This window comes from Podarcis muralis, chromosome 14, assembly GCF_964188315.1.
Source record: "Podarcis muralis chromosome 14, rPodMur119.hap1.1, whole genome shotgun sequence".
NCBI classification, from domain to species: domain Eukaryota; kingdom Metazoa; phylum Chordata; class Lepidosauria; order Squamata; family Lacertidae; genus Podarcis; species Podarcis muralis.
Genome location: NC_135668.1, coordinates 54628809 through 54652549, shown reverse-complemented (window position 1 = coordinate 54652549; position 23741 = coordinate 54628809). Strand labels below are relative to the sequence as shown.

Genomic DNA, 23741 nt, shown 5'->3' with positions numbered 1-23741 from the left:
ATCAAGGGGATGATGTGAGGAAAGGATGCGGCGTTTGGGGGGGGGGTTGGTTTAGAGAAAAGGGGAGCAAAAGGCAACAGGAGAGGAGTTTGTAAAATCATGCCTGGCACAGGAAAAGTGGACAGAGGAAAGTTTTTCTCCCTCTCTCATAGCACTCAAACTCGTGGACATCCAGTGTTGGACAGATAAAAGCATCGGGAGGCAAACTAAGGGCCGGGGGCCGGATCCGGCCCAATCACGTTCTAAATCTGGCCTGTGGACGGTCCGAGAATCAGCATGTTTTGACATGAGTAGAATGTGTCCTTTTATTTAAAATGCATCTCTGGGTTATTTGTGGGGCAGAGGAATTTGTTCATTTCTCCCCCCCAAAATATAGCCCCCCACAAGGTCTGAGGGACTGTGGACCGGCCCCCTGCTGGAAAAGTTTGCTGAAAAGGAAATCCTTCACGCAGCACCAACTGAGGAACTCCCTGCCCCAGGAGACAGTGGTGACCACCACGTTGGCTGGTTTTGAAAGAGGATCAGTCAAATTCCTGGAGGAGAAGGAAAGGGCTATCTATGGCTCCCAGCCAGGGTGGCTCTGTCAGAGGCAGCGCTGCTCCTGAATCCCAGTCGCTGGAAACCCCAGGAGATGGGGCTCTTGTGTTCGAATCCTGCTCGTGGGTTTCCCAATAGAGGCCTCTAGTTAACCACTGTGAGAACAGGATGCCAGAAAGGATGGGCTCCACCCAGCGGAGGAGGAAGCCCCTCAGGCACACCTGGGGCGGAGTGCCCAGGGGCGGGGCGAACCACCCATAGGACTCCGCAGTGTCTGCCCACTGCCTCGCGCCCCCCCCAGCTGTAGGGCGGCTGAGGCCCTGCTGCGTGCCCTGTCCCTATGGGCGCTGCGTGCTCCGTGCCATGCCGCCACCTGATGCCCATAGAGACAAGACGCGTTGCGTGGCACCCATAGGGATGCGGCGCACAGCAGGGCCTCAGTCACCCTACAGCTGTGGGGGGGCAACGGGCAGACAGTGCGGAGCCTGCAGGTGCCAAGACTTGTGACTAGTGCATGCTGCTGGCCCCACGGTGACGAGTGCAGCCCGCCATTTTGTCACCCCCCATCAGGGTGGCACCTGGGGCGGTCCACACACCCCGCACCTCCCTTCCTACGCCCCCTGGCTCCACCTAGCCTGATCCAGCCAGCTCTTATGTTCTTCCTTATTAATATTCTTATTATTATGACTCATCAGTTGTTGCCTAAGGAGGTCTCCAAGCAACTTACATTTAAAAACGTATATATGTCATTAAAAAAGAGAAAAAAGCCATACACAACATTGACATTTTTACAATACACGCACCAGTTAACGGTAAAACATAATCGTCTCAGTTGCTCTAAGGCCCGGGAGGAAAGGCAGGCTTTATGCTGGTACCACATCAGTGGAGGCGCCCAGCAGCCCTCACTGGGAGAGCGTTGGACAGGTGGGGAGCTACCAGCAAAAAGGCCCTGCTCTCTGCTGCCATCAGCCTCAGAGGAAGGGCTCCGTGGAGGCCCTCAGGAGGGCCTCCCAAAGCCAGCCAGGCTATTGCAGTGCCTGAGGCAGAAAACCTCATAAGCGCCTCTCCTTGGAAGAAATTGCAAGAAGAAAGGAAGAACTTTCTGACAGTAAGAGCTGTGGGAAGTTGTGGCCTCTCCTTCCTTGGAGGTTTCCAAGCAGAGGTTGAATGGCCGTCTCTCAGGGATGCTCTAGCTGAGATGGACTGGATGACCCTCGGACCCCTCCCAACTATGACTCTAACACAAGAGGCGTTGCAAGCCCAGCTCCTCTTTCCCCAAAGCCACCGGCTGCTTTCCAGCGTGGGCCCCTTGCCCTGCCCCCCCCCTTGCAGACCAAAGCCTAGCAGGGTGCCCTCTCTGCTCCCAAAGGCAGCCCCCGCCCTGCCTGCCCTCACCTCTGGGCCTGGCACAAGGCGAAGGTTTCCTCGGTGTGGGGGGAGCCAGGAAGGGCTGGGGCTCGGTGGGCAGGCAGGCAGGCAGGCACTGCTCCCCGCGGGGTCTGGGTGACAGGCTGAAAGGGCCCATTGTCGGCTTCCCAGCAGATTTTTCAAATTAGCTTCCCAAATTCCTGTGAAAAGTGCTGCTGAGCAAATATTTTCCTTAAGAGCCATGTGGATTTTCCGACCGCAACAGGGAGGGAGATAAAAGTGCTGCTGTTACCCAGTGAAGGGCGGTGGACAAGGAAGGAGGTGAAGGAAGAAGAAGAAGAGGAGGAGGAGGAGGAGGAGGAGGAGGGAGAGGAAGAAGAAGTAGAAGTAGAAGATGAAGAAGAGGAGGAAGAAGAAGAGGAGGAAGAGGAAGAAGAAGAAGAAGAAGAAGAAGAAGAAGAAGAAGAAGAAGAAGAAGAAGAAGAAGAGGAGGAGGAGGAGGACGAGGAGGAGGAGGAGGGAGAGGAAGAAGAAGAGGAGGAGGAGGAAGAAGAGGAAGAAGAAGAAGAGGAAGAGGAGGAGGGAGAGGAAGAGGAAGAGGAACAGACCTGCACCCTCACATTGCCAGGAGACTTTGCCGGCCAACTTGAGGCTGAATAACAGCCCTGAAGTGTTGACAAGGACTCCAGCCAATGGTCAGGGAGGAGGGTCAGATTTGGGAGTCCACCCGCAACATCTGGAGAGACTGCTTATCAAAATGCAATTTATATACTGCTCCCAAGAAGTATGAGTGGTTTGCATCATAACAATCAGAACTCTCTCTCTCTCTCATTTTAAAACGAGGTGACACTTCTTATGCCCTCTTGCACGAGAAAAAAGAAAATCTGGCAGGGAAAGCACTGGGGGGGACAGGGGGCTCGATCTGCAGCCCCCCCAAAGGACAAGACTTGGTAGCTTAGAATGACCCACAAGGCTCAGAGACATTGGGGGACAATAAACCAGCCAGGCTCTCACGTGAAAGGGAGGGAGGGAGCCTCCACACACCCCCCCAACACACGCTCCCCTGAGAGAGACCCACAGAGTGAAAGACAGGGCAAAAACGGAAGCGGTGGCTACTGGTTCCAGGAGCCTGACTCTGTGCCAGGAAAAAGCTTCCTCAACCCCAAATGAAACCCAAATCCCACTTGATGTCAGAGCCAAAGGGGTGGGAGCGACTGCCGGGGCCTCCGAGCGCAGAGGCAGTGGAGGAGATGGAGGCTGGGCTTCCGGAGGCGCCTGCCAAGCCCCCCCCCCCCCCCGACAAGGAGCTCTGCACTCAGGGCAAGGAGCTGCCAGGCTCAGCCCCAAGCGCCTTGCCCGAGACGCTGAGCAGCCCCAGCAGCAAAGCGGCGGGTGCCAGGGTCCCCCGAGCAAAGGCACAGACAGGCAGCCGCTCTCCGGGGTTCAGCCAGGATTCCTGTCCCAGGAAACACCGGGGATCGAACCCAAGACCTTCTGCATGCGGGACAGGTGCGCTGCTGCAGAACTAGAAGGGTCCTCCCTGGTTTATTCCGCACTGCATCCTAACCCCCTTTGGACACCGGCTGCCATCTACGCTGGGTATTCTTAGCAGCCACCAGTCCTGGTGAAACAGGGAACTATCGCTGGAAGGGATCCTGGGGTCATCTAGTCCAACCCCCTTGCGATTCAGGAATATTCAGGTGTCCCATACAGGGACCAAACCTGCAACCCTGGTGTTATCAGCACTGTGCCCTCGGCAACTCAGCTACATTATTCTCTCTCACTACCACAAACACGTTTCCTCTCAATCAGGGCCCTTCTGCGCAACCTGGGGGGGGGGGGGGCGCTAGCAAAGTGTATGGATATTTGTCCCTTTTTTAAAAAGATATTACATTTATATACCACCTTTTCTTCCAAGGCGCTCAAAGTGATTACCTCCCTGCTTTTCACTCTCACAACAACCCTTCTTGGTCCTAGTTCAGCACTCTAACCACTAGGCGACACTGCTTCTATGGAGCCCACACATGCGGGCAGGGAAAGTGAGTTTCCCAAGCACGAAAGCTGCAACTGCACAGGGATCCCCCCCAGGATATTATGGGGTGGCTGGTTGTGATGGTGACCCTCCTCCTCCTCCTCCTCCTCTTCTTCTTCTTCTTCTTCTTCTTCTTCTTCTTCTTCTTCTTCTTCTTCTTCTTCTCCTCCTCCTTCTTCGACACAGCACCCCTCTCACACCCCCTGGATGCCTGCCTGAACCACCTTGTGAACTTTTAACATTTCTTTTTAAAGTAAAACCAAGTGTTTTCTTTCCAGTGTCCTTGGTGATCGTGCACCCCCCCCTCCCGAAACGCGTTGCCATGGTGCAGTTGAATCCGGCCAGCACCGGTTGTTAAAAAGCAACATCTCTGAAGGACGGAGGTTCTGCAAACCTCTTATTTGCCTTCATTTTATTTTTTTGCAAGTCCTTCTGAACACACCCAGTCTCTGGTCTGTGGCAGGCAGCCGCCTCCCCTCTCTGTCCATTGCAAAGGAAGCGCTTAGCCCTCAAGTAGCAGACTTTGAGCAAAACTTGCTGCAACCTCCTCAACTCCACTTGCCCTCCTCTGTTTTTGGGGCAGGGCAGGCAACAGCCAGAAGTGGCTTTTCCAGCTTAGCCTAAATCAGATCCTTATCACCAGCCGGTCTGGCATCTGCACTAATAGCCTGCAGATGATTAACAGCACTTGCAATCAAAGGGGGTAAGGGGGACAAGGAAACTCAGAGGCCAAGGTTTAGTCCCGCTTGCCAGAACTGCAGGCACTCTGGGCACAAGGGCTGAGTGAGATCTGCTTTTCAACATTGCGATGTATCACCAGCTAAACATCGCAATATACTGATATATCACCATGTCTGAAATAAGGATGGAGCTATGGAGAGGAACTGGCTGGCTTCATGGTTTTTCCTGCATCGTGATTTTGACACAGCATGCACCCACGCCCCCATGATTCGCAATATATTGCCTGGTCAGTAATAATAATAAAATTATTTTTATTATTAATACCCCACCCATCTGGCTAGGTTTCCCCAGCCACTCTGGGCGGCTTACAGCATATGTAAAACATAGTAAAATATCTACACAGGACCCTCCTGTGTGAGTGTCTGAGGGCCCTGCTCCTTCCTGCCACTCACCATCTGGCCCGGGGCGGGGCCTGAAGCCTCTCCATAAGGACTGCTGCGCTCTGCTCTGCGCTCTGCTGCCCAGGAGGACCCTCCTGTGTGAGTGTCTGAGGGCCCTGCTCCTTCCTGCCACTCACCATCTGGCCCGGGGCGGGGCCTGAAGCCTCTCCATAAGGACTGCTGCAGAGGGCCTGACGGGCATCACTAGAACAGTTGCTGTTACCACTGGAGGGGTGCAGAGTGCTTTTAAAATGTTTTGTTTTGGTTTTTTTTTGTTGTTGTTGTTGTTTTTAAATTCCTTTGAATTTTTTGTAAGTGGGGGTGGGTGGGGGTGGGATGGATGTTTACTGGGCCTGGGAATCTGTTTGATTTTATGTTTTTGTAATTTTTACTGTTTTTTGTTTGTATTGTTTTATTGGTTGCTTTTTTTAAGGTGTTATCTTGTTCTTAAGGGGAGGGGTCAGGGCTGCCGGGGAGTGGGTCCCAGCCAACAAAATGGCTGGGGCATGTTCCACAGGGGAGGATGCACTGGGACAACCGATCTCAGTGATCACGGGTAGGAGGAGGAGTTACGCTAAGACCAGACCATGTCATTACAGAGGAGGCAGGTTTAGTCGTTGTCTGAGGACTATCCCTGACTCCGGGTCTGGTCCTGACCGGATGGATACTAGAATCAGCAAGGGATACCCACATGACCTGAAGGTGCTGCTGTGCAATGCCAGGTCAATGATTCATAAGACCACTGCCATCCATGACTTGATCATGGATGGAGGACTTGACCTGGCATGTGTGACAGAGACTTGGTTGGATGAAGCAGATGGGCCTGTCCTTGCCGCTGCTTGCCCACCAGGTTTCTCTTACGCACAGCAACCCAGGTCATGCGGGCGGGGAGGGGGGGTTGCAGTGATTTTTAGGAAGTCATTAGTTTGCACCAGGCGTCCTATTGGGAAGACCCAGTTTTCTGAGTGCATGTTCTGGAAGTTGGGCAATAGGGGCAGTACAGGATTCCTACTGGTGTACCGACCTCCCCGCTGCACCAAGGATTCCCTGCCCGAGCTGCTTCAGGTCGTGGCGGATGTCCTCCTGGAGACACCTAGCTTGGTTGTCCTAGGGGATTTTAACATCCATGCCGACACGACCTTACAAGGGGCTGCTCGGGACTTCGTGGAAAGCATGGCCTCCATGGGGCTGTCCCTGAATAAGTCTGGCCCAACCCATAGCCGCGGACATGCCTTGGACCTGGTGTTTACCTCTATGGATGTTGGTGATCTGACACTAAGTAAAAGCGAAACGAAAGAAGTGCCATGGTCAGATCACTTCCTGGTGCAACTGGACTTCTCTGCGACCCATCCCCTCTGCAGGGAGGTGGGACCAATTCGGATGGTCCGCCCCCGCCACTTAATGGATCCAAATGGTTTCCAGAGAGTGGTAGGGGATGCTTTATCCCATGTTGATGGCCTTTCAGCCGATTCCCTGGTGGCCCGCTGGAATGTGGAGTTAACCAGGGCTATTGACTGTTTGGCTCCAAAGCGCCCTCTCCGATTGCATGGAGCCCGGAGAGCCCCGTGGTTCTCCACGGATCTGAGGGCAATGAAACAATCGTTGAGACGGCTAGAGCGCCGGTGGCGGATAACCCATTCCGAATCTGACCGGACACAGGTTAGAGCTCAACGTCGAGCCTACCAAGTGGCGATAGCGACGGCGAAGAAGACCTTCTTCGCCGCCTCTATTGCATCTGCAGAAAACAGCAGCAGGAGACTTTTTCAGGTGGTTCACAATTTAGCGGAACCACCTGCGACATCTGGGCCCAGTATGGGCCACATGATCTCCTGCAATGATTTTGCAAAGTTTTTTGCAGATAAAATCGCTCAGATTTGGGAAGAAGTAGACTCCACCGTGGGAGCAGAGCCAGGGCGGGAGAGTGCTAGAGTCCTGTCTAGTCAAGTTGTCTGGGATCAATTCCAACCTGTTACCTCCGAGGATGTGGACAGGCTGCTTGGACGAGTGAAGCCAACCACCTGCCTCCTGGATCCTTGCCCATCCTGGCTTATAAAAGCTAGCCGGGAAGGACTGGGCGATGGGCTTCGTGGGGTGGTGAATGCTTCCCTCCGTGAGGGAGCCTTCCCAGACCCGCTGAAAGAGGCGGTTATTAAACCGCTTCTTAAAAAACCATCTTTAGATGCGGCCACGATGGCCAATTATCGCCCAGTCTCAAATCTTCCATTCTTGGGCAAGGTGATTGAGCGAGTGGTTGCTGAACAACTCCAGGCACGCCTGGAAGAAGCGGACCATTTGGATCCCTTCCAGTCGGGATTCAGGCCTCATCATGGGACTGAAACTGCCTTGGTCGCACTGGTTGATGATCTCCGGCGGGCTAGGGACAAAGGTGAGAGCTGTTTCCTAGTTCTGCTGGATCTCTCAGCGGCGTTTGATACCATCGACCATAACATCCTTCTGAACCGTCTTGAGGGGCTGGGAGCTGGGGGCACTGTCATACAGTGGTTCCGCTCCTTCCTCCTGGGCCGTGTTCAGAAAGTGGTGGTGGGGGATGAGTGTTCAGACCCCTGGGCCCTCACTTGTGGGGTGCCTCAGGGCTCTGTCCTCTCCCCCATGCTTTTCAACATTTACATGCAGCCACTGGGAGAGATCATCAGGAGGTTTGGGCTGGGTGTTCATCAGTATGCGGATGATACCCAGCTCTACCTCTCTTTTAAATCAGAACCAGTGAAGGCGGTGAAGGTCCTGTGTGAGTGCCTGGAGGCAGTTGGAGGATGGATGGCGGCTAACAGATTGAGGTTGAATCCCGACAAGACAGAAGTACTGTTTTTGGGGGACAGGAGGCGGGCAGGTGTGGAGGATTCCCTGGTCCTGAATGGGGTAACTGTGCCCCTGAAGGACCAGGTACGCAGCCTGGGAGTCATTTTGGACTCACAGCTGTCCATGGAGGCACAGGTCAAATCTGTATCCAGGGCAGCTGTTTACCAGCTCCACCTGGTACGTAGGCTGAGACCCTATCTGCCTGCGGACTGTCTCGCCAGAGTGGTACATGCTCTGGTTATCTCCCGCTTGGACTACTGCAATGCGCTCTACGTGGGGCTACCTTTGAAGGTGACCCGGAAACTACAACTAATCCAGAATGCGGCAGCTAGACTGGTGACTGGGTGCGGCCGCCGAGACCATATAACACCGGTCTTGAAAGACCTACATTGGCTCCCAGTAAGTTTCCGAGCACAATTCAAAGTGTTGGTGCTGACCTTTAAAGCCCTAAACGGCCTTGGTCCAGTATATCTGAAGGAGCGTCTCCACCCCCATCGTTCTGCCCGGACACTGAGGTCCAGCTCCGAGGGCCTTCTGGCGGTTCCCTCACTACGAGAGGTCAAGTTACAGGGAACCAGGCAGAGGGCCTTCTCGGTAGTGGCGCCCGTCCTGTGGAACGCCCTCCCATCAGATGTCAAAGCGATAAACAACTACCTGACATTCAGAAGACATCTGAAGGCAGCCCTGTTCAGGGAAGTTTTTAATATGTGACATTTTAGTGTATTTTTTATCTTTGTTGGAAGCCGCCCAGAGTGGCTGGGGAAACCCAGCCAGATGGGCGGGGTACAAATAATAAATTATTATTATTATTATTATTATCAAACATTAAAAGCTTCCTGATCCAGGGCTGCCTTCAGATGTCTACTAAAAGATATGTAGTTTTTAATCTTGACATCTGAAGGAGGGCATTCCAAGGGAGAGCATTGTGAAACCGTTATCACAATATGCACTTCATACCGGTTTTGGACGATATATCACCCAACTCTAACACACATCATGATTCACGATATATCATTCAGTCAAAAACTATGGAACCAATATCACAATACAATGATACCTTGGTACTTGAATGGCTTGGCTCCCAAACAAATCGGCTTCCGAATGCCACAAACCCGGAAGTAAGTGTTCTGGTTTGCGAACGCTTACCACAGCTTCTGACTTGAGTGCAGGAAGTTCCTGCAGCCAATCAGAAGCTGCACCTTGGTTTTCAAATGGTTTCGGGAGTCAAGTGGACTTCCGGAACGGATTAAGTTTGAGAACCAAGGTACGACTGTAGGGGCTTCAAACTGGTTTTGGCTGATACATCACCCAACTCGAACACACATCATGATTCGCGATATACTGTCAGGTCAAAAACTATGGAACCAATATCACAATGCAGTGGTACCTCTGGATGCGAACAGGATCCGTTCCGGAGCCCCGTTCGCATCCTGAAGCGAACGCAACCCGCGTGTGCGTGGGTTGCAATTCCCTGCTTCTGCACATGCGTGTGACATCATTTTGAGCATCTGCACATGTGCGAGAGGCGAAACCCAGAAGTAACGCGCTCCGTTACTTCTGGGTCGCCGTGGAGCGCAACCCGAAAATGCTTAACCCAAAGCTACTTCAACCCGAGGTATGACTGTACCGGTTTTGGACTATATATCGCCCAGGCCTAAAAAAGGCTCTGTTGGGGCTGCAGAACTTTATGCCAGAAGAGGCGCCCTTCTCAGGGCAGGAGGCCTCACCGTGAAACAACACAAAGCAGTTGCTTCTGTCCACGGTGCCACGTTGCGGCCTCCCCTCTGCCATCGCCGTGTGCTGGGAAAGCAAGTGGAACCCCAACGGGGGCAACTGGGATTGTTGGCGTTTGGCACAAAAGCATCCGAGGCTGGTGGCGTCAAACCTCCTCCCAGCAACTCTCCTCAGCACCCCAAATCCCAACCCCAGAATGTTGCTGGAGAGCTTGAGGGCATCAGCCGTTTCCCTTCTTGTGGCGGCCAGCTAAAGGAGCGATGTGCGCCCCTCCCCAGACCACGTCCTGGAAGCATTTGTGCCGCTTCCGGAGCTGCTCGGGGCTCAGTGGGGTGGGCCTGACCTCCCCACTGCTTGGCTAAGAAGCAGCTGCCAACCAGCTGGAAGCACTTAGCTGCTGAAGCCGCCACCTGATGCCGCGCTGATGCCCGTTAATTGCAGGAGGCCCCTCAAGGGCGAGGCCAATTTGAGGAGGACAAGGTGCCGGAGGATGCCCAGGGGGTGCAGCAGCCGGAAATGGGAATCTCTGCATTCAGAGCACCGGATGAGACCCAGCGAGGGCCCCACTTGTGGGCGCCAAGGAGGCAGCCGGCTGGCCCTCGTGGAAGACAGCCGGGCACCTTTCCCCAACCCAGGCTGGCTCCTCAAGCATTTTGGACTGCAAGTTCCACCAGCCCCAAACAACAGCCTGGTGGGAGTTGTAGTGTGACAGCTCCGGAAGGACTCAGGGAAGGACTGTGGGGTCTCATGGAGAATCTCTCTCATCTCTAGGTAGGCCTGGGGAAAACTCCTCTCTGAGTCCCTCCTTCAAATACAGGACAGGGACCAGGTGTAATCTATCCCCCTGATGCACTGATTTTCTCCATTTTCTTTGCATCGGCAGGCAGGAGCCATCGAGATATGAACCTCCACACACACTCCTTGCAAAGAGGGTTTCTTCCCCACGGAGACCTCAAATAGGACACCAACATCACGATTATTTGTTTTTTGTAAGGGTTGGTGGTAAACTACAAAAAAAAGAAAAAAAAGAAAATGGGATTGAGAGTGGGGGAAGCAATGCAGTTTGGAAAGAAATGAGGAAGCCTCTTGTTTTTAAGAACGAGTGGAATATTTTTAAAAGCAATGGTTCAGAACAATATTGGCCAAGGGGACTCAGGCTGCTGTAATAAGGCTAGAGGCAGCCAAGGCAGCGTTGCTAAGAGAAGTCTGTCTGGATTGCAGCTGCGTTTGCGATAGCCAGCCTGGCTCTATAAAAGCACAAAGGCGGGAAGTAAATATTCGGAATGAAGTGTTTTAATTCCCCCACCCACAAAATTCCCATCCATGCACACACTGGAAACCCCCAGAAATTTTAGATTTCCAGGTGAGCCCAAAGTCTCCAAGCCCCTTCACTGGAAGTTTATAAATGTGGCTGTTCCCTTCTGGCTATTACCAAGGCCTTTCCCCACTGCCAGTGTGGTGGGGGCCATTTCCAGCAAGACCCCGCCACACTGCCCCCCTGCTCCTGCCATCCACTCTCCCTGAGGAACACAGCACAGCACTCTGCACATTGGCAAGATGGAGGGTGGGCTGAGGAAGGAGACTGAGATGGTCCAGGGTCTGGGAGCCCAGCCTGGAGAAGAGGAGATGGAGAGGAGAGAGGGGAGCCACCTTCACATCCCGAAAGGGTTGTCACATGGAGAATGGAGTGAGCTTGTTTTCCCTCTGCTCCAGCGGTGAGGACCCCAAACCGATGGAAAGGAGGTTCTGACTAAACATCAGAAATAACTTTCTGATGATCACGTGACAGCACAGGGAGCGCGGTGGGTTTGTAGGCGGGTTGCGAGCACGTGATCTGAAAGGGGGAATGTTGGCTTTTCCCGAACACACCGGGGTGTGTTTCCTCAGAGGTTGTCAAGATGGCGGCGAGGGCACTGGGACTTATGTGAGACAATACAATGTATGAAAATGAAGATGTGAAAGAAGCGATAAGGAGACTTCCTGAAGATGCACGTAATGAGAGATTATTTCGCATCAAGAGAGCGTTGGACTTGTCCATGAGGCAACAAATACTTCCGAAAGAACAGTGGGTAAAATATCAAGAGGACAAAAATTATCTTGAGTCATATTTGAAAGAGAAGAGTGGGAAAAGAAATAGCTGCTGCTGCTGCAATGCACTTCAGAAAAATGTTTTCTTTTAAGTTTTAAATTATTTTGTTCAGGTAGGGGTCTACTGAGAAAATCTGGGTGTGGAGAAATCTCATGTAAATCTTTCCTCACTTAATATTCATCCACCTAAAATAAACATTACCAAATCTTTTAAAAAAAGAAGAAGAAAAGAAATAACTTTCTGATGGAAAGAGCTGTTGGACAGCGGACTGGACTTCCACAGGAGGTGATGGTCTCTCCCTCGTGCCATTTCAGATGAGACCAGGAGGCTTTTCAACAGAGGTTGGGGGGCCACCCGACAGGGATTCTCTGGTTGCCATTCCTGCCTTTCCGGGGGTGGGGGTCCCTTCCAACTCTAGGAGGAGTCAAGGCCAGACCAGGGCTGTGCCCTGTTGTAAACAAAAATCTGCCCTTCTTCCCTTATGGGGTATCCAAGAGCCCATAAGGAGTCCTTATGTAGGTTCCCTATCGGTAGGAGAAAACAACAGAGGCCAACCAGAGAATATTGAGAAGCAAAGCAGCTAGTAAGCCTGATCTTTATTGATCTGTTGCAACAGGGTGCTCCCCTCACCCGCAGGAAAGGAGGAGGGACCCCCAACAAAGGTGTGCCTGTCCTTATATAGACTTTTGAAGTTGCCACCCTGTAGATCAAGACCACCCCCAGAAACATCATACCTACATCACAGAAGGGGTGTAGCTCAAGACCACCACCCCCAGATACATCATACCTACATCACAAAAAGGGCAGTCTACAGCAGAAATCTGAGTGCTTTGTTTACCTCCTGTCTGCCAGATTACCCGTTTAATGGTCACTTGATTGGATTGCCTGGGGAGCCTGGCCAGTCTTTTGTAATGATAAATACTTAGTTCCTGAGCCAGGTCAGGCTCACACCCTACTCATATCTTAAACGCGCCCTTAAGACAGGATTTGTGAGGAAAGAGACAATGGGGAGGTTTCCCACTTTGACCTTGCAGAGAAGTAATTGAGGTCAGTTTGGGAATCAAAAATGGTTTCAGGTCGGTCTTCCTGTGCTGATCTATGTACATGCTTGGTTGGTACATTTATGAACACTTAACATATATCTAAGACCTCAAAATTCCTATCACAGCCCTCCTTCCTCTCAACCCCTGCTCCAGCCTATTCCTTGCAAACAGTCCCCTCCGTGTACGGTCGAGTCCAGGGTGTGCCAGGAGGAAGGGGGCCAGCAAAGCACTGCTGGGGAGGGACGCTTCCCAAAGCGAATGGCTCAGCCCTTCTTGCACAACTTGGCCGTTTGCACCAGCTGTGCTGCAACACACACACACACACACACACACACACACACACACACACACGTGCCCCTTCATGAGCAGCCTCCCCACCTGCCCTTGGCCCCTCTTACTACCACAACCAGCCCCCCCCCTCCCCCAGCATCTGCTACTAATTAACCAAGAGGAAGGGAAACTGGCTCCCTGTTTGCTTCGGTCCACAAGGCAGGGGTCTCTGCTCTCTGCCTGCCCATCAGGCTTTCAAAATCCATCTCAGATGAGGAAAGCTTGCGGGGGCTTCCAGAGCGGACCCCCGCCCTTGCCCGGAAGCAGTGATGCAGCCCAGGACTGCCCCCTGTACTCTGCCTCCCCCAGCCCTGAGAGAGGCTCCTGTGTGTCTGGAGGACAAAGCACGTCTGCGCTGGGACCCCTCAGCCAGGTCCCGGTCGCCACACAGGCCAGGACCCTTTGCTGCTGCCCCACACGGGCCGATGAGCATGGAGGGACGGGGCACTGCGCACTCCTGCACCACACCAGCTGCTTCAGCAGTTTCGCTGACCCCCGGCGGCCGCGGAGCACGGAAGCACAGAATGAAAGGCTTTCAGCCCCACAGTTTGCTCTGCAAACAGCCCCCAGAGGACTCAAGGGCCATTCATGCGGTGTGCTTGGCAAGACGGAGGATGGGAGGGGGGCTTTGGAACAGAGCTTGGCAACAAGGGGGGGGGGCGAGGCAGAGAGAGAAAGACGCAGGAGAGAGAGAGAGAGAGAGAGAGAGAGGCGCATTTGTCTTCAAAGCCTGGGCAACCATTCTGCACACATCCCCAAGCCTCATGTAAGAACCTAGTAAGACCCTACTGGATCAGGCCCAGGGCCCATCTGGTCTGGCATCCTGTTCTCACAGGCGCTAACCAGATGCTGCAAACAGGATCCCACCACAAGATCCCTCTTCTCCGCTCCTGCAGTTTCCAGCAACTGGGATTCAGAAGCACTGGTGCCTCTGTAGCAGGAAACACCCCCATCATTCAGTTTGTACAAACTTCACACACACTCACACACTACATATGCTACGCTTCTGTTATAAATTCATAGAAAATCAACCGTACATTGGATCTGCACTGTTCCACTTTTATTTTACTCCATGAAGGACGGACTACAAAATGGGGAAGGTTTGATACAGGGCAGCCATAATCCCTTGCGCATTCCAGCACATCCACAGGAGCCCTGCCCAGTTGCTGTGCCAACCCTGATGGTCCTAGACAGAAGACCATCAAGATCGCAAAGAACTTGCAGATGGGAGTGGATTCAGCACAGACTGGAACAAAGGACAATAATCAGCTCTTCCCTCTGAGGGCAGGAAACTGCAAACTCCCCTCTCTCACCTGGAAAGTACTCATGGGGAAGGGGAAAGGGGGAACCAGCCAGGTGGCAGGACACTCAGGTTACCACCACAACTCCTCCCTCAACCCCTCCTTTCTGTGATGTATGTATGATGTTTCTGGGGGTGGGCTTGATCTACAGGATGGGAATTTCAAAAGTCTTTATAAGACCTTGCACACCATTTTTGCTGTGTCCTTCCTCTCTCCTGCAAGTGAGGGGAGCACCCTGTTGCAACAGTTCAATAAAGGCCAAGCCTACAGGCTGCTGTTTTGCTCCAAGTTATCCTGGTTGGTGTCTTTGTTATTGTCCAAGGGAGCCCTCGGATTTTTCCGTTAACACCTCCGACAGTTGGAAGCAGAGCTGAGCCATCGATAGCCTTCTCCTCCTCCTCCTCCTCCTCCTCCATGAATTGGTCTAATCATCTTCTACAACAGACCTAGGCAAACTCGGCCCTCCAGATGTTTTGGGACTACAGCTCCCATCATCCCTGACCAATGGTCCTGTTAGCTAGGGATGATGGGAGTTGTAGTTCCAAAACAGCTAGAGGGCTGAGTTTGACTTGTGCCTGTTCTAAAACCATCCAGGTTGGTGGACATCCTTGCCTCCTGGGGGGCGTGTTTGAGTTCCACAGTTTAACTCTGCGTGGCATCAAGGACTTCCCTCCTGGAGCTTTGTCAAAGCAATAAGGGGCATTTGAGGGCTCAGTGTGGGTGCCTCCACACATGATACGATGCTGACGGAGCTGGGGACCTAAACATTTGGAGGGCACCTGGTTGGCAAAGGCTGGGCTAGCTGCACCGCCACCGTGGCTCTCACTAGCCCAGCGCCAGGTGGAAGGGAGTTCCACAGTTTAATCCTGCCCTGTGTGAAGAAGGACTTTCCTTCGCCTGCCCTGAATCTTCCCACATTCAGCTTCTTCGAATATCCACGACTTCCAGAGTTAGGAGAAAAATCTTTCTCCATCTACTTTCTCCATTTCACGAATAATTCATGACATAATTCCATCATGTCACCTCTTACTTTCTTTTCTTCCGCCCCCCCCCCCCCAGCACAGCAGGAGGAGGGCAAAGGAGGCCCTTTCTGGGCACAAGGAGCTCCAGGTTGGGAGGGAGGGGGCACCCCAGTAATTTGCCCAGGGAGACAGCAGAGCTCAGCCCAGCTTCCAGCACTGCAAGCAGGGGCGTAGCTAGCTGCTCCGGCACCTGGTGCGGCGGGGGTGGGGTGAGCCGCCCAGGGGGGCAGCGAAAGGCCCACAGAGTCTGCCTGGTGGACACAAGCCCCACGCTGGTGTTTTGGGCGGCGCTGGGCCCTGAGCCACCACATCACTCTCAGGAGAGACTAACAACAACAACAATTTATTATTTGTACCCCGCCCATCTGGCTGGGTTTCCCCAGCCACTCTGGGTGGCTTCCAACAAAAATGAAAAATAAATTAAAGTTTCACACATTAAAAACTTCCCTGAACAGGGCTGCCTTCAGATGTCTTCTAACTGTTAGGTAGTTGTTTATTGCCTTGACATCTGGTGGGAGGGCGTTCCACAAGGTGGGTGCCACCACCGAGAAGGCCCTCTGCCTGGTTCCCTGTAACTTGGGAGTAACACAGGGAGGAACCACCAGAAGGCCCTCGGAGCTGGACCTCAGCATCCTGGCAGAACGATGGGGGTGGAGACTCAGGCACGCTGCAGGCCATGACCCGCGATAAGTGCCGCCCCCCGCGGTGTGGCATTTTGTCACCCCCTCGAGGACGACACCTGGGGCAACCCACACCCCCCCACACTGCCCTTCCTATGCCCCTGACTGCAGGAACAGTAGCAGCAGCTAATCCAGGGTCTGTGGTTGCCCAGAAACAGGGCAAATTGGTCCCCCCCCCCCTTAGGGGCTCACTGCTGATCACTTTCCCTTTCCAACACAAAGTGTGTGTGTGTGTGTGTGTGTGTGTGTGTGTGTGTGTGTGTGTTGATCCATATTTTGCATATCACAAGTCCAACCAAGCAGCCCAAAGCCCTCTGAGCGACTCATCTCGTTTCCAAGAGCTTGAAGGAATGGAATCTGGACGCGGAACAATACGCCTGCTGGATCGTGTTGCTTGCTCAGGAAAAGGCCCCCTTGCGCAGAGGAGGCGGAAAGCAGCGCAGGAGCAACAGGGCTCCTCACCGCCCCCCTTGCCCCCCCCAAGTCCCTCATCTCCTCTCCTGCTCCCCTCCTTATCAGGCTGGGTCCCAATGATACGCAGGGGTCACCTTCTAACCCTGACGCAGCAAGGCAGGCCGATAAGAGAGGCTCACAGCAGCCGCCAACCACATTCCTCCCCCAGCGGCGGTGGTGGAGATAGAGTCCCCCAGCCAAAACAAGCCAGTCGCCTGGAATCAATTTACTCCCTCGCTCGGGGCTGCTTGCGAGGAGGAAGAAAGGAGCAGCAGCCGCCCACCTTGGCAAGAGCCTCGCAGGCCCTGCTGCAGCCAGGAAGGGGGGGTCTGTGCGGAGGGGGGGCTCTCTCTGCCTCTCTCGCCAAAGAAGGCCTCCTGCAGCATCCCCAAGAAGCTGCAAGTCCATACGGACTGACTCGTTTGCCCAGAGAGAGTGGGAGAAAAGAGGCTGGAGGCGATTCTGACTCTCCGCAGGCGACCAGCCACCCCAGAGACGCGTGGAAAGATTGCAGAAGGCCGGAGCGTTATTCAAAGTGGGGAGGGGGAGACACCCCACCTCCTGACTTCCTGCCGGGCATCGTGCGCAGACAGCACTCATTCATTCGTTCGTTTGTTTGTTCGTTCTTTCCCAATATTTATATACCACCTAATGGCAAACGTCCTGTGGGTGGCTCGCAAGTAAAAGATCGAAAGCCGTAAAATACTCTAGGAAACTAAAATCTTGCACAGAAGAAAAACCACAAGCAGAGGAGGACATCAGTACAACAAACGCAAAAAGCAGTGGGGGGAAATTCTGACGAAAAATGCCTTCATCAGGCAGACATCCCTGGGGGTGCCAACACTGGAAAGGCCCTTCTCTGGAGCAGCCAGCCTCATGCATTTCATATCCGAATGAAACACTCCTGGCCTGGGGTCAGTGGCAAGTGCTGAAACTGGAGGGACCCGCAGGGTTGACCCCCTTCTATCCCAGGAAAAGGCAGCCCAACATGCAGGGACAAAGCAACCTGAAAGAGTCCCGTGGGCTGTTGCATTCAAAGCCTAGAAAGCTCGGACGGGTTAAAGCCAAAGGTTCCCAAATTCTTTTGGGCCACCGCCCCCTTGGCTCCTCTGCCCCATAAACAGCCTTATTCAGAACGGCAGTTTGCACAACCCACAAAGGAAGATAGCAGCACAATCAAATTCAGAACGGTAACAGCCAATTGCACGTTTATTCCAAATCCAGTTGAGACGATTTAGTTTGATGAGTTCAACAAAATGGGTGGACGTGATTGAGGGGCACCAGCTATTCGAAATCTGATGAGCATTTACCGTATTTTTCGCTCTATAAGATGCACTTTTCCCCTCCTAAAAAGTGAGGGGAAATGTGTGTGCGTCTTATGGAGCGAATGCAGGCTGCGCAGCTTTCGCTGAAGCCAGGAGAGCAAGAGGGATCGATCCCTCTTGCTCTCCTGGTTTCGCTTCGCTGGAGAGCCGCTGCGCAGCTTTCCCTCTCTGCGCAGCGCCCCTTCAGCGAAGCGAGAAGAGAAATGGAAGGGGCTCCTATTCTCCTGCCGCTTCACTGAAGGGGAGCTGCGCAGAGAGGGAGAGAACATTTTTTTTCTTGTTCTCTTCCTCTAAAACTAGGTGCGTCTTATGGTCAGGTGCGTCTTATAGAGCGAAAAATACGGCATTTGCACTGCCAGTGTGCCCCCCCCCAATCCCTTGCCTCTTGTCATCCCCAAGTCACCCCACTTCCTCCCTGGGGGGTCATACTGACACTTAGGGTTAGCACTGGCTTAAGCGCACCCCTGTTCTGCCTCCAAGGCTAAACAACAACCCCCCCTCACCCCTACAGTGGCAACTCCAGCTAAACAGCACCCCAAAAGCCACGCCCATTCCCAGCCCCCCGCCTGCCCCCTTCGCCTCACTGGTCTTACCTGGGAGATGCATCTAGAGTGATGGAGGCCAGAGAGTTGTCGAATCTCCGTGTGTCCCAAAGCCTGACTTCACGCTCCCGCACCTGGAAAACAGGCAGGATGATGGTCTCTGGCAACCAAAAACTCCCCACTTGGCTCCTTGCTAAGTGGCGATTCTTGCATTGCAGGGGGTCAGGCTGGATGACCCTCAGGACCCTTTCCAATTCTATGGAAGCTAACAAGAAAGAGGCAGCTCCTCCACCCAGGGGTTGGCTCCCTCCAGATGTTCTGGCCCACAACGCCCGGCCAGCACCGCCCTGTAGACCGAAACATCTGGAGGGTACCAAGTTTGGGGAGATTGGCCTTTGGCTTCATTTCAATTGGCTGTGCTGACCAAGAGGCTAGTCCTCAGGCCCTGTGTGTCAGCTCTTCACCAGAACGGCCAGGTAGAACACGCATCTCGGTTCCTGTCTGCTCCAAGCCCAAAAAGTCTTTGCTCCCACCTCAGCTCATTGGCCAGCACTAATTTTCCTCTTTGTGATTTCCTAAAGGTGGGAGAGGTCAAATAATAATAATAATAATAATAATAATAATAATAATAATAATAATAATAATAAATTATTTATACCCCGCCCATCTGGCTGGGTTTCCCCAGCCACTCTGGGCGGCTTCCAACAAAATATTAAAACTCAAGTGGGGGAATGATGGAAAGCTAAGCCCGGAAACACGAACCTAAAGATTACCCATGGAAAAATAATGGGAAATCAGCTATGAAAAATGTTGGGGGGGGGGGGGGGAATCAGCCGTTAAATGCTTTCAATCAAAAATCAAACTATCAAAAGAGCTATGTTGTGTGTTTAATAATAATAATAATAATAATAATAATAATAATAATAATAATAATAATTCATTATTTGTTTCCCCAGCCACTCTGGGCAGCTTCCAAGGAAGATTAAAAATACATTAAAATATCAATTCTTTTGGGTTGCCAATGCATTGCCGATCAATTAAGGAGGCTCAAAGGGGCTCCGAGACGCACCAAAATCTCAGGGTCACGGGTTTGAGCCCCACCTTGGGCCAAAGATTCCTTCACTGCAAGGGGTTGGACTAGATGACCACTGGGACCCCTTCCAACTCTTTGGCTCTATTATAAAGGGGATGGAGGCAGGTACCGTACCTGGTTGAATCCGATGGAGAGGAGGCAGCCTTCGGCGTCCACCCAGATCAGCCGTGAGTCCTTGCCATTCGCGTGTGCCAGGACGCTCTGCAAGGAAGGAGGGCGAAAGGGCATCAAGAGCCGGGCTGGGAGAAGAAGCCGCCCATTTCGCAGGTGCCTCGCCTGGAAAACTGACTCCCACCCGCTGTCTCTGCCCTGTCTTCCTCTCTCTCAGCTGCAGGTTTGGCACGGGTCCCTTGGGCCTGTGTCTGAGCGCAGAGGGGAAACGAACGAGAGGAGCCCCCGGGCTAAAAAACAGGAGAACAGCTGAGAGAGGGTGACGCAGGGTCCCTCTAAGCCAGCCTTTCTCAACCTGTGGGTCCCCAGATGTTGTTGAACTACAACTCCCATCACCCCTAGCTAGCAAGGCCAGAGCTCAGGTATGATGGGAGTTGTAGTCCAACAACATCTGGGGACCCACAGGTGGAGAACCGCTGTGGCTAAGCTAAGGGGGGGGGGGGAAGTGGGGCAAAGAGACCCCCAAAGGGTGAAAACATCATGGACCCCAATCCCAGAATCACAAGGTTGGAAGGGAACCCCAAGACCAACCCGCTGCTAGGCAGGAATCCCTGACAACCTCTGTTTAAAAACCTCCAAAGTGTTGGTCATGTTGCTGGTTTTGTTCTTTGTGGTTTTATGGCGCTGTGAGTTAAACCACAGAGCCTAGGACTTGCTGATCAGAAGGTCGGCGGTTTGAATCCCTGCAAAGGGGTGAGCTCCTGTTGCTCAGTCCCTGCTCCTGCCAACCTAGCAGTTTGAAAGCACGCCAGTGCAAGTAGATAAATAGGTACCACTGCGGCGGGAAGGTAAACGGCTTTTCCGTGCGCTGCTCTGGTTCGCCAAAAGCAGTTTCGTCATGCTGGCCACATGACCCGGAAACTGTACGCCGGCTCCCTCGGCCAGTAAAGCGAGATGAGCACCACAGCCCCAAAGTCGGGCACGACTGGACCTAATGGTCAGGGGTCCCTTTACATCTACCTTTAACTGCTGTAAATGACCTCAGGAGTAAGGGGGACACCCCACCCCACCCCCACCCCCGGCTCCAGCTCCAGAGTCTCACGTCCCACTGCTCCCAGCCCCATGTTCAGGTTGGAGGGAAAGACACCCCCCAAATTAGCCCTTGGCCTCAGAGGGCATTTTTTTGCAGTCCTACTGCAATCAATGCACCCCAGTCCAGAGGGCAGTAGTTATTCTGTGGGGTGGGGGTGGGGGGCAGAAGAGGCACCTTCCTTTGGGCAGGTTTGGCCACTTTTCATTCATCGGTTCTGCAGCGAGACTTCGAGTCGGAGATCAGCACAGACATTAAAAAAGGCTTCTCCCAAGAGACTCAGACGCCATAAAACAGCAGCTGATACATAGCACAAAAAAGAATGACCGATGAAAGAAGAATGGAGGATGAAAATGATGGACTATGCAGAATTAGATAAACTAACAGGAAGAATTCGAAACCTGCGGGACCAGAGATTCTCAGAAGACTGGAGTAAATTTACGGATTATTTGAAAAGCAATTGTGATGACCAGATTACGTTAGTAGGCTTGCAAGAAGTTTTGTAAGGTGAATTATTTGAAATATTGCAAAAAAAGACAGTGAGGGAAATTATTAAAGATAATTAAAGGTAATATGTAATTAAGAAATGCATAATAAGTGATAAGAATGGAAAATCATCAGAGGTGTTGACGGAAGTCCAAAAATTGTATAAGATGAGAAGTTTTGTTGTATGAATGATAATTAATATGTTAAAAACTAATAAATACGTATATTTTTTTAAAAAACAGCAGCTGATACGATAGCAAGGAAATGGTCTTTTTTTTAAACTTGGCAGCTTGCAATTTCTTAGGTGGCGAGTTTAATTCCTTTTTTAAAATTTTACTCCTCCCAATAGTAAAACAGCTGGCCTAATTCAAACATGTAGTGAGGAGCCCCTCCCTCCCTCCCTCTCATCTCCTGCCATCACTGACTTTCAGCCCCCATAAACCGGCCTGCTGCTGGCCCCCTCCCACCCCCCTTGAGAGCAGGGCAGGCGCTGGAGGGACCCCTCCCCCCCAAACTCACTTTCCCCCACCCTTCCCTTCCTGCTTTCTGAAATGTGCATTCTGGTCCTTGGGAGTGGGGCAATCTAGCCCAACCCCCTGCAATGCAGGAATCTCAATCTCATTGCCCCACAGTTGAAAAGGGAGGCAAGCACAAGGCTGGCCTTCATCTGCACGGTCTTTTTGGATGAAAGACTGGTCAAGCCGAAGGTTTCTCTTACACAGAAGCCCACAAAAGCAAAGGTATAGTCTGGCCAAAAGATATACCGATGGCTTGCTTGGAAAACCCCAAGAAGTATAACCCAGGAAGGAATTCAGGTGATGTTTGCTGGCATTAAGAATACGTAACAGGGAAGAAGGTGGATTTAATAGCATACCTTAAGGAGGCCACTTTTAACCAACGGCTTCTGCGGCCTTATTTATTTCACCCAACAAATGGAAAGAACTCTCTGATGAGATTGGGTTTCAAACTTTCTATTTTCACATGTCCTTTGTTGCAACACCTCCAAGAACCCTCCTCGTCAGCCAGAGAACTTTAGTATCATGGATGGTTCTTAACATTTCTACTGGTTCTTGTACAGCAGAACATCGGTGGTCAAAAGTAATCTGTTCCAGAAGACCCTTCGACTTCCGAAACATTCAACAACTGAGGCCCAATGGGTGGCTGGCAATTTAAATGGAGAAAATGGAGAAATGGACCTCAGAAGCCGTTCAACTTCTGAGGCACATTCAAAAACGGAAACATTCACTTCCGGGTTTTCGGCATTCGGGTTCCGAATCGTTCAGCTTCCGAGACGCTCGAAAACCGAGGTTCCACTGTATTGTAATTTATAGAATTGTGCCATTGGGCTGGAATGAATACAGTCAGGGTGACCGTACGGTCTCCTGATCATGTAATTTAAAAAAAAACAACCAACCCTATATAAAAAAAAGACTCTGCCCATGGAGGGTCACACAAGGGAGGCCTCAGGGTCTACTTGGGCCCCCAACTCGATCCTTTGCAGGCCCAGGAAACCATAGCCCAGCAAGAACGCTGAGCATGCAGGAAACCAAGACCGGGGAGTTGGCACATGTTGCATGTTCAGTCCCTTCTAGGTGCCCGGATTCATATCCAGACCAGGCCATAGAGTGGAACTGGCCTTGGCACGAGACCTCCAGGTGTTGTGGGGCTCCATCTGGCCAGTTCCCCTCAACACGGCGAGTTGACAGGGTTACTGGGAGTCATGGTTCAGCAAATGTCTGGGTTGCAGCAGGGAGAGCGAAGTCACTGCAAAGCCCAGTTCACACATCTCAGCAGCCGGAAGCCCTGGCGCCTGAGGCCAAATAACGCCCCCCCCCAGCCCCCTTCAGATTTCCAAGGAAACTGCCCGAGAGCTGGAAGAGAAGGAAGAGGGTGCAGCCGTTCAAAGGCAGCTGCAGAAAGCGAGGCGGCAAAGTCTAGGGAGGGAGCATTCAGCCACATCAGCATTGGCAAGAGGGGGAAACAATTGCCTTACACACACAAACACACCAAAACCGCAGCCTGCAGCTCTGGGTCACAGCCTCTCGGAGAACTTCAAAAGCTGCCCTATAAGTAAGACGCTGTGCCAGAATCTCCTTCCCAGACTTTTGCTCACTTCCTCCGCCTCCTTCCAGACACAGATTCCTCCACCTCCACAAGTAACAACTCAGAGTGTGCGTCACCTTCTTTCTTTCTCTCTCTCTCTCTCTCTCTCTCTCACACACACACACACACACACACACACACACAACACAGCCTCTTGAACCCCGTGGGCAGCCCAGATGGCCAAGTGCAAGATTCACAGGGCAGAGGAACAGGGATCAGTTTTTCTCCTTCTACAGCTGGGCCAGGGGCCCCACTGGGCTCCCGAGGGCCCCAGAAACAGAGGCTGGGCCCCTGCTGCTCTCTGTGGCTCTTCCAGGACTGGCTACCCCCCCCAAGTCAATAGTGGGCTCTGCAGCCCCACAGGTGCCACTTCCACAACCGCCCATTTCTGCAGAGTGGGGCCATCCCAGCAGAGATGCAACACAAAGACCCTGATCCTTGCTGCCAGCAGCTGCACAAGCATT

General features: G+C 52.5%; 1 protein-coding gene across 2 annotated transcripts in view; it reads right to left on the bottom strand.

Moving 5' to 3' along the window:
* The window catches only part of CORO7 (coronin 7), a 101244-nt gene that overhangs the window by 56448 nt on the left and 21055 nt on the right, over window positions 1–23741 (bottom strand). For both annotated transcript variants that reach the window (XM_077918753.1, XM_077918754.1), the window contains exons 8-9: window positions 19602–19688; window positions 18446–18528 (exon numbers count right to left, since the gene is read on the bottom strand). In XM_077918753.1, coding sequence (XP_077774879.1) covers window positions 18446–18528; window positions 19602–19688 — 170 coding nt within the window. The remainder of the gene's footprint in view (window positions 1–18445; window positions 18529–19601; window positions 19689–23741) is intronic.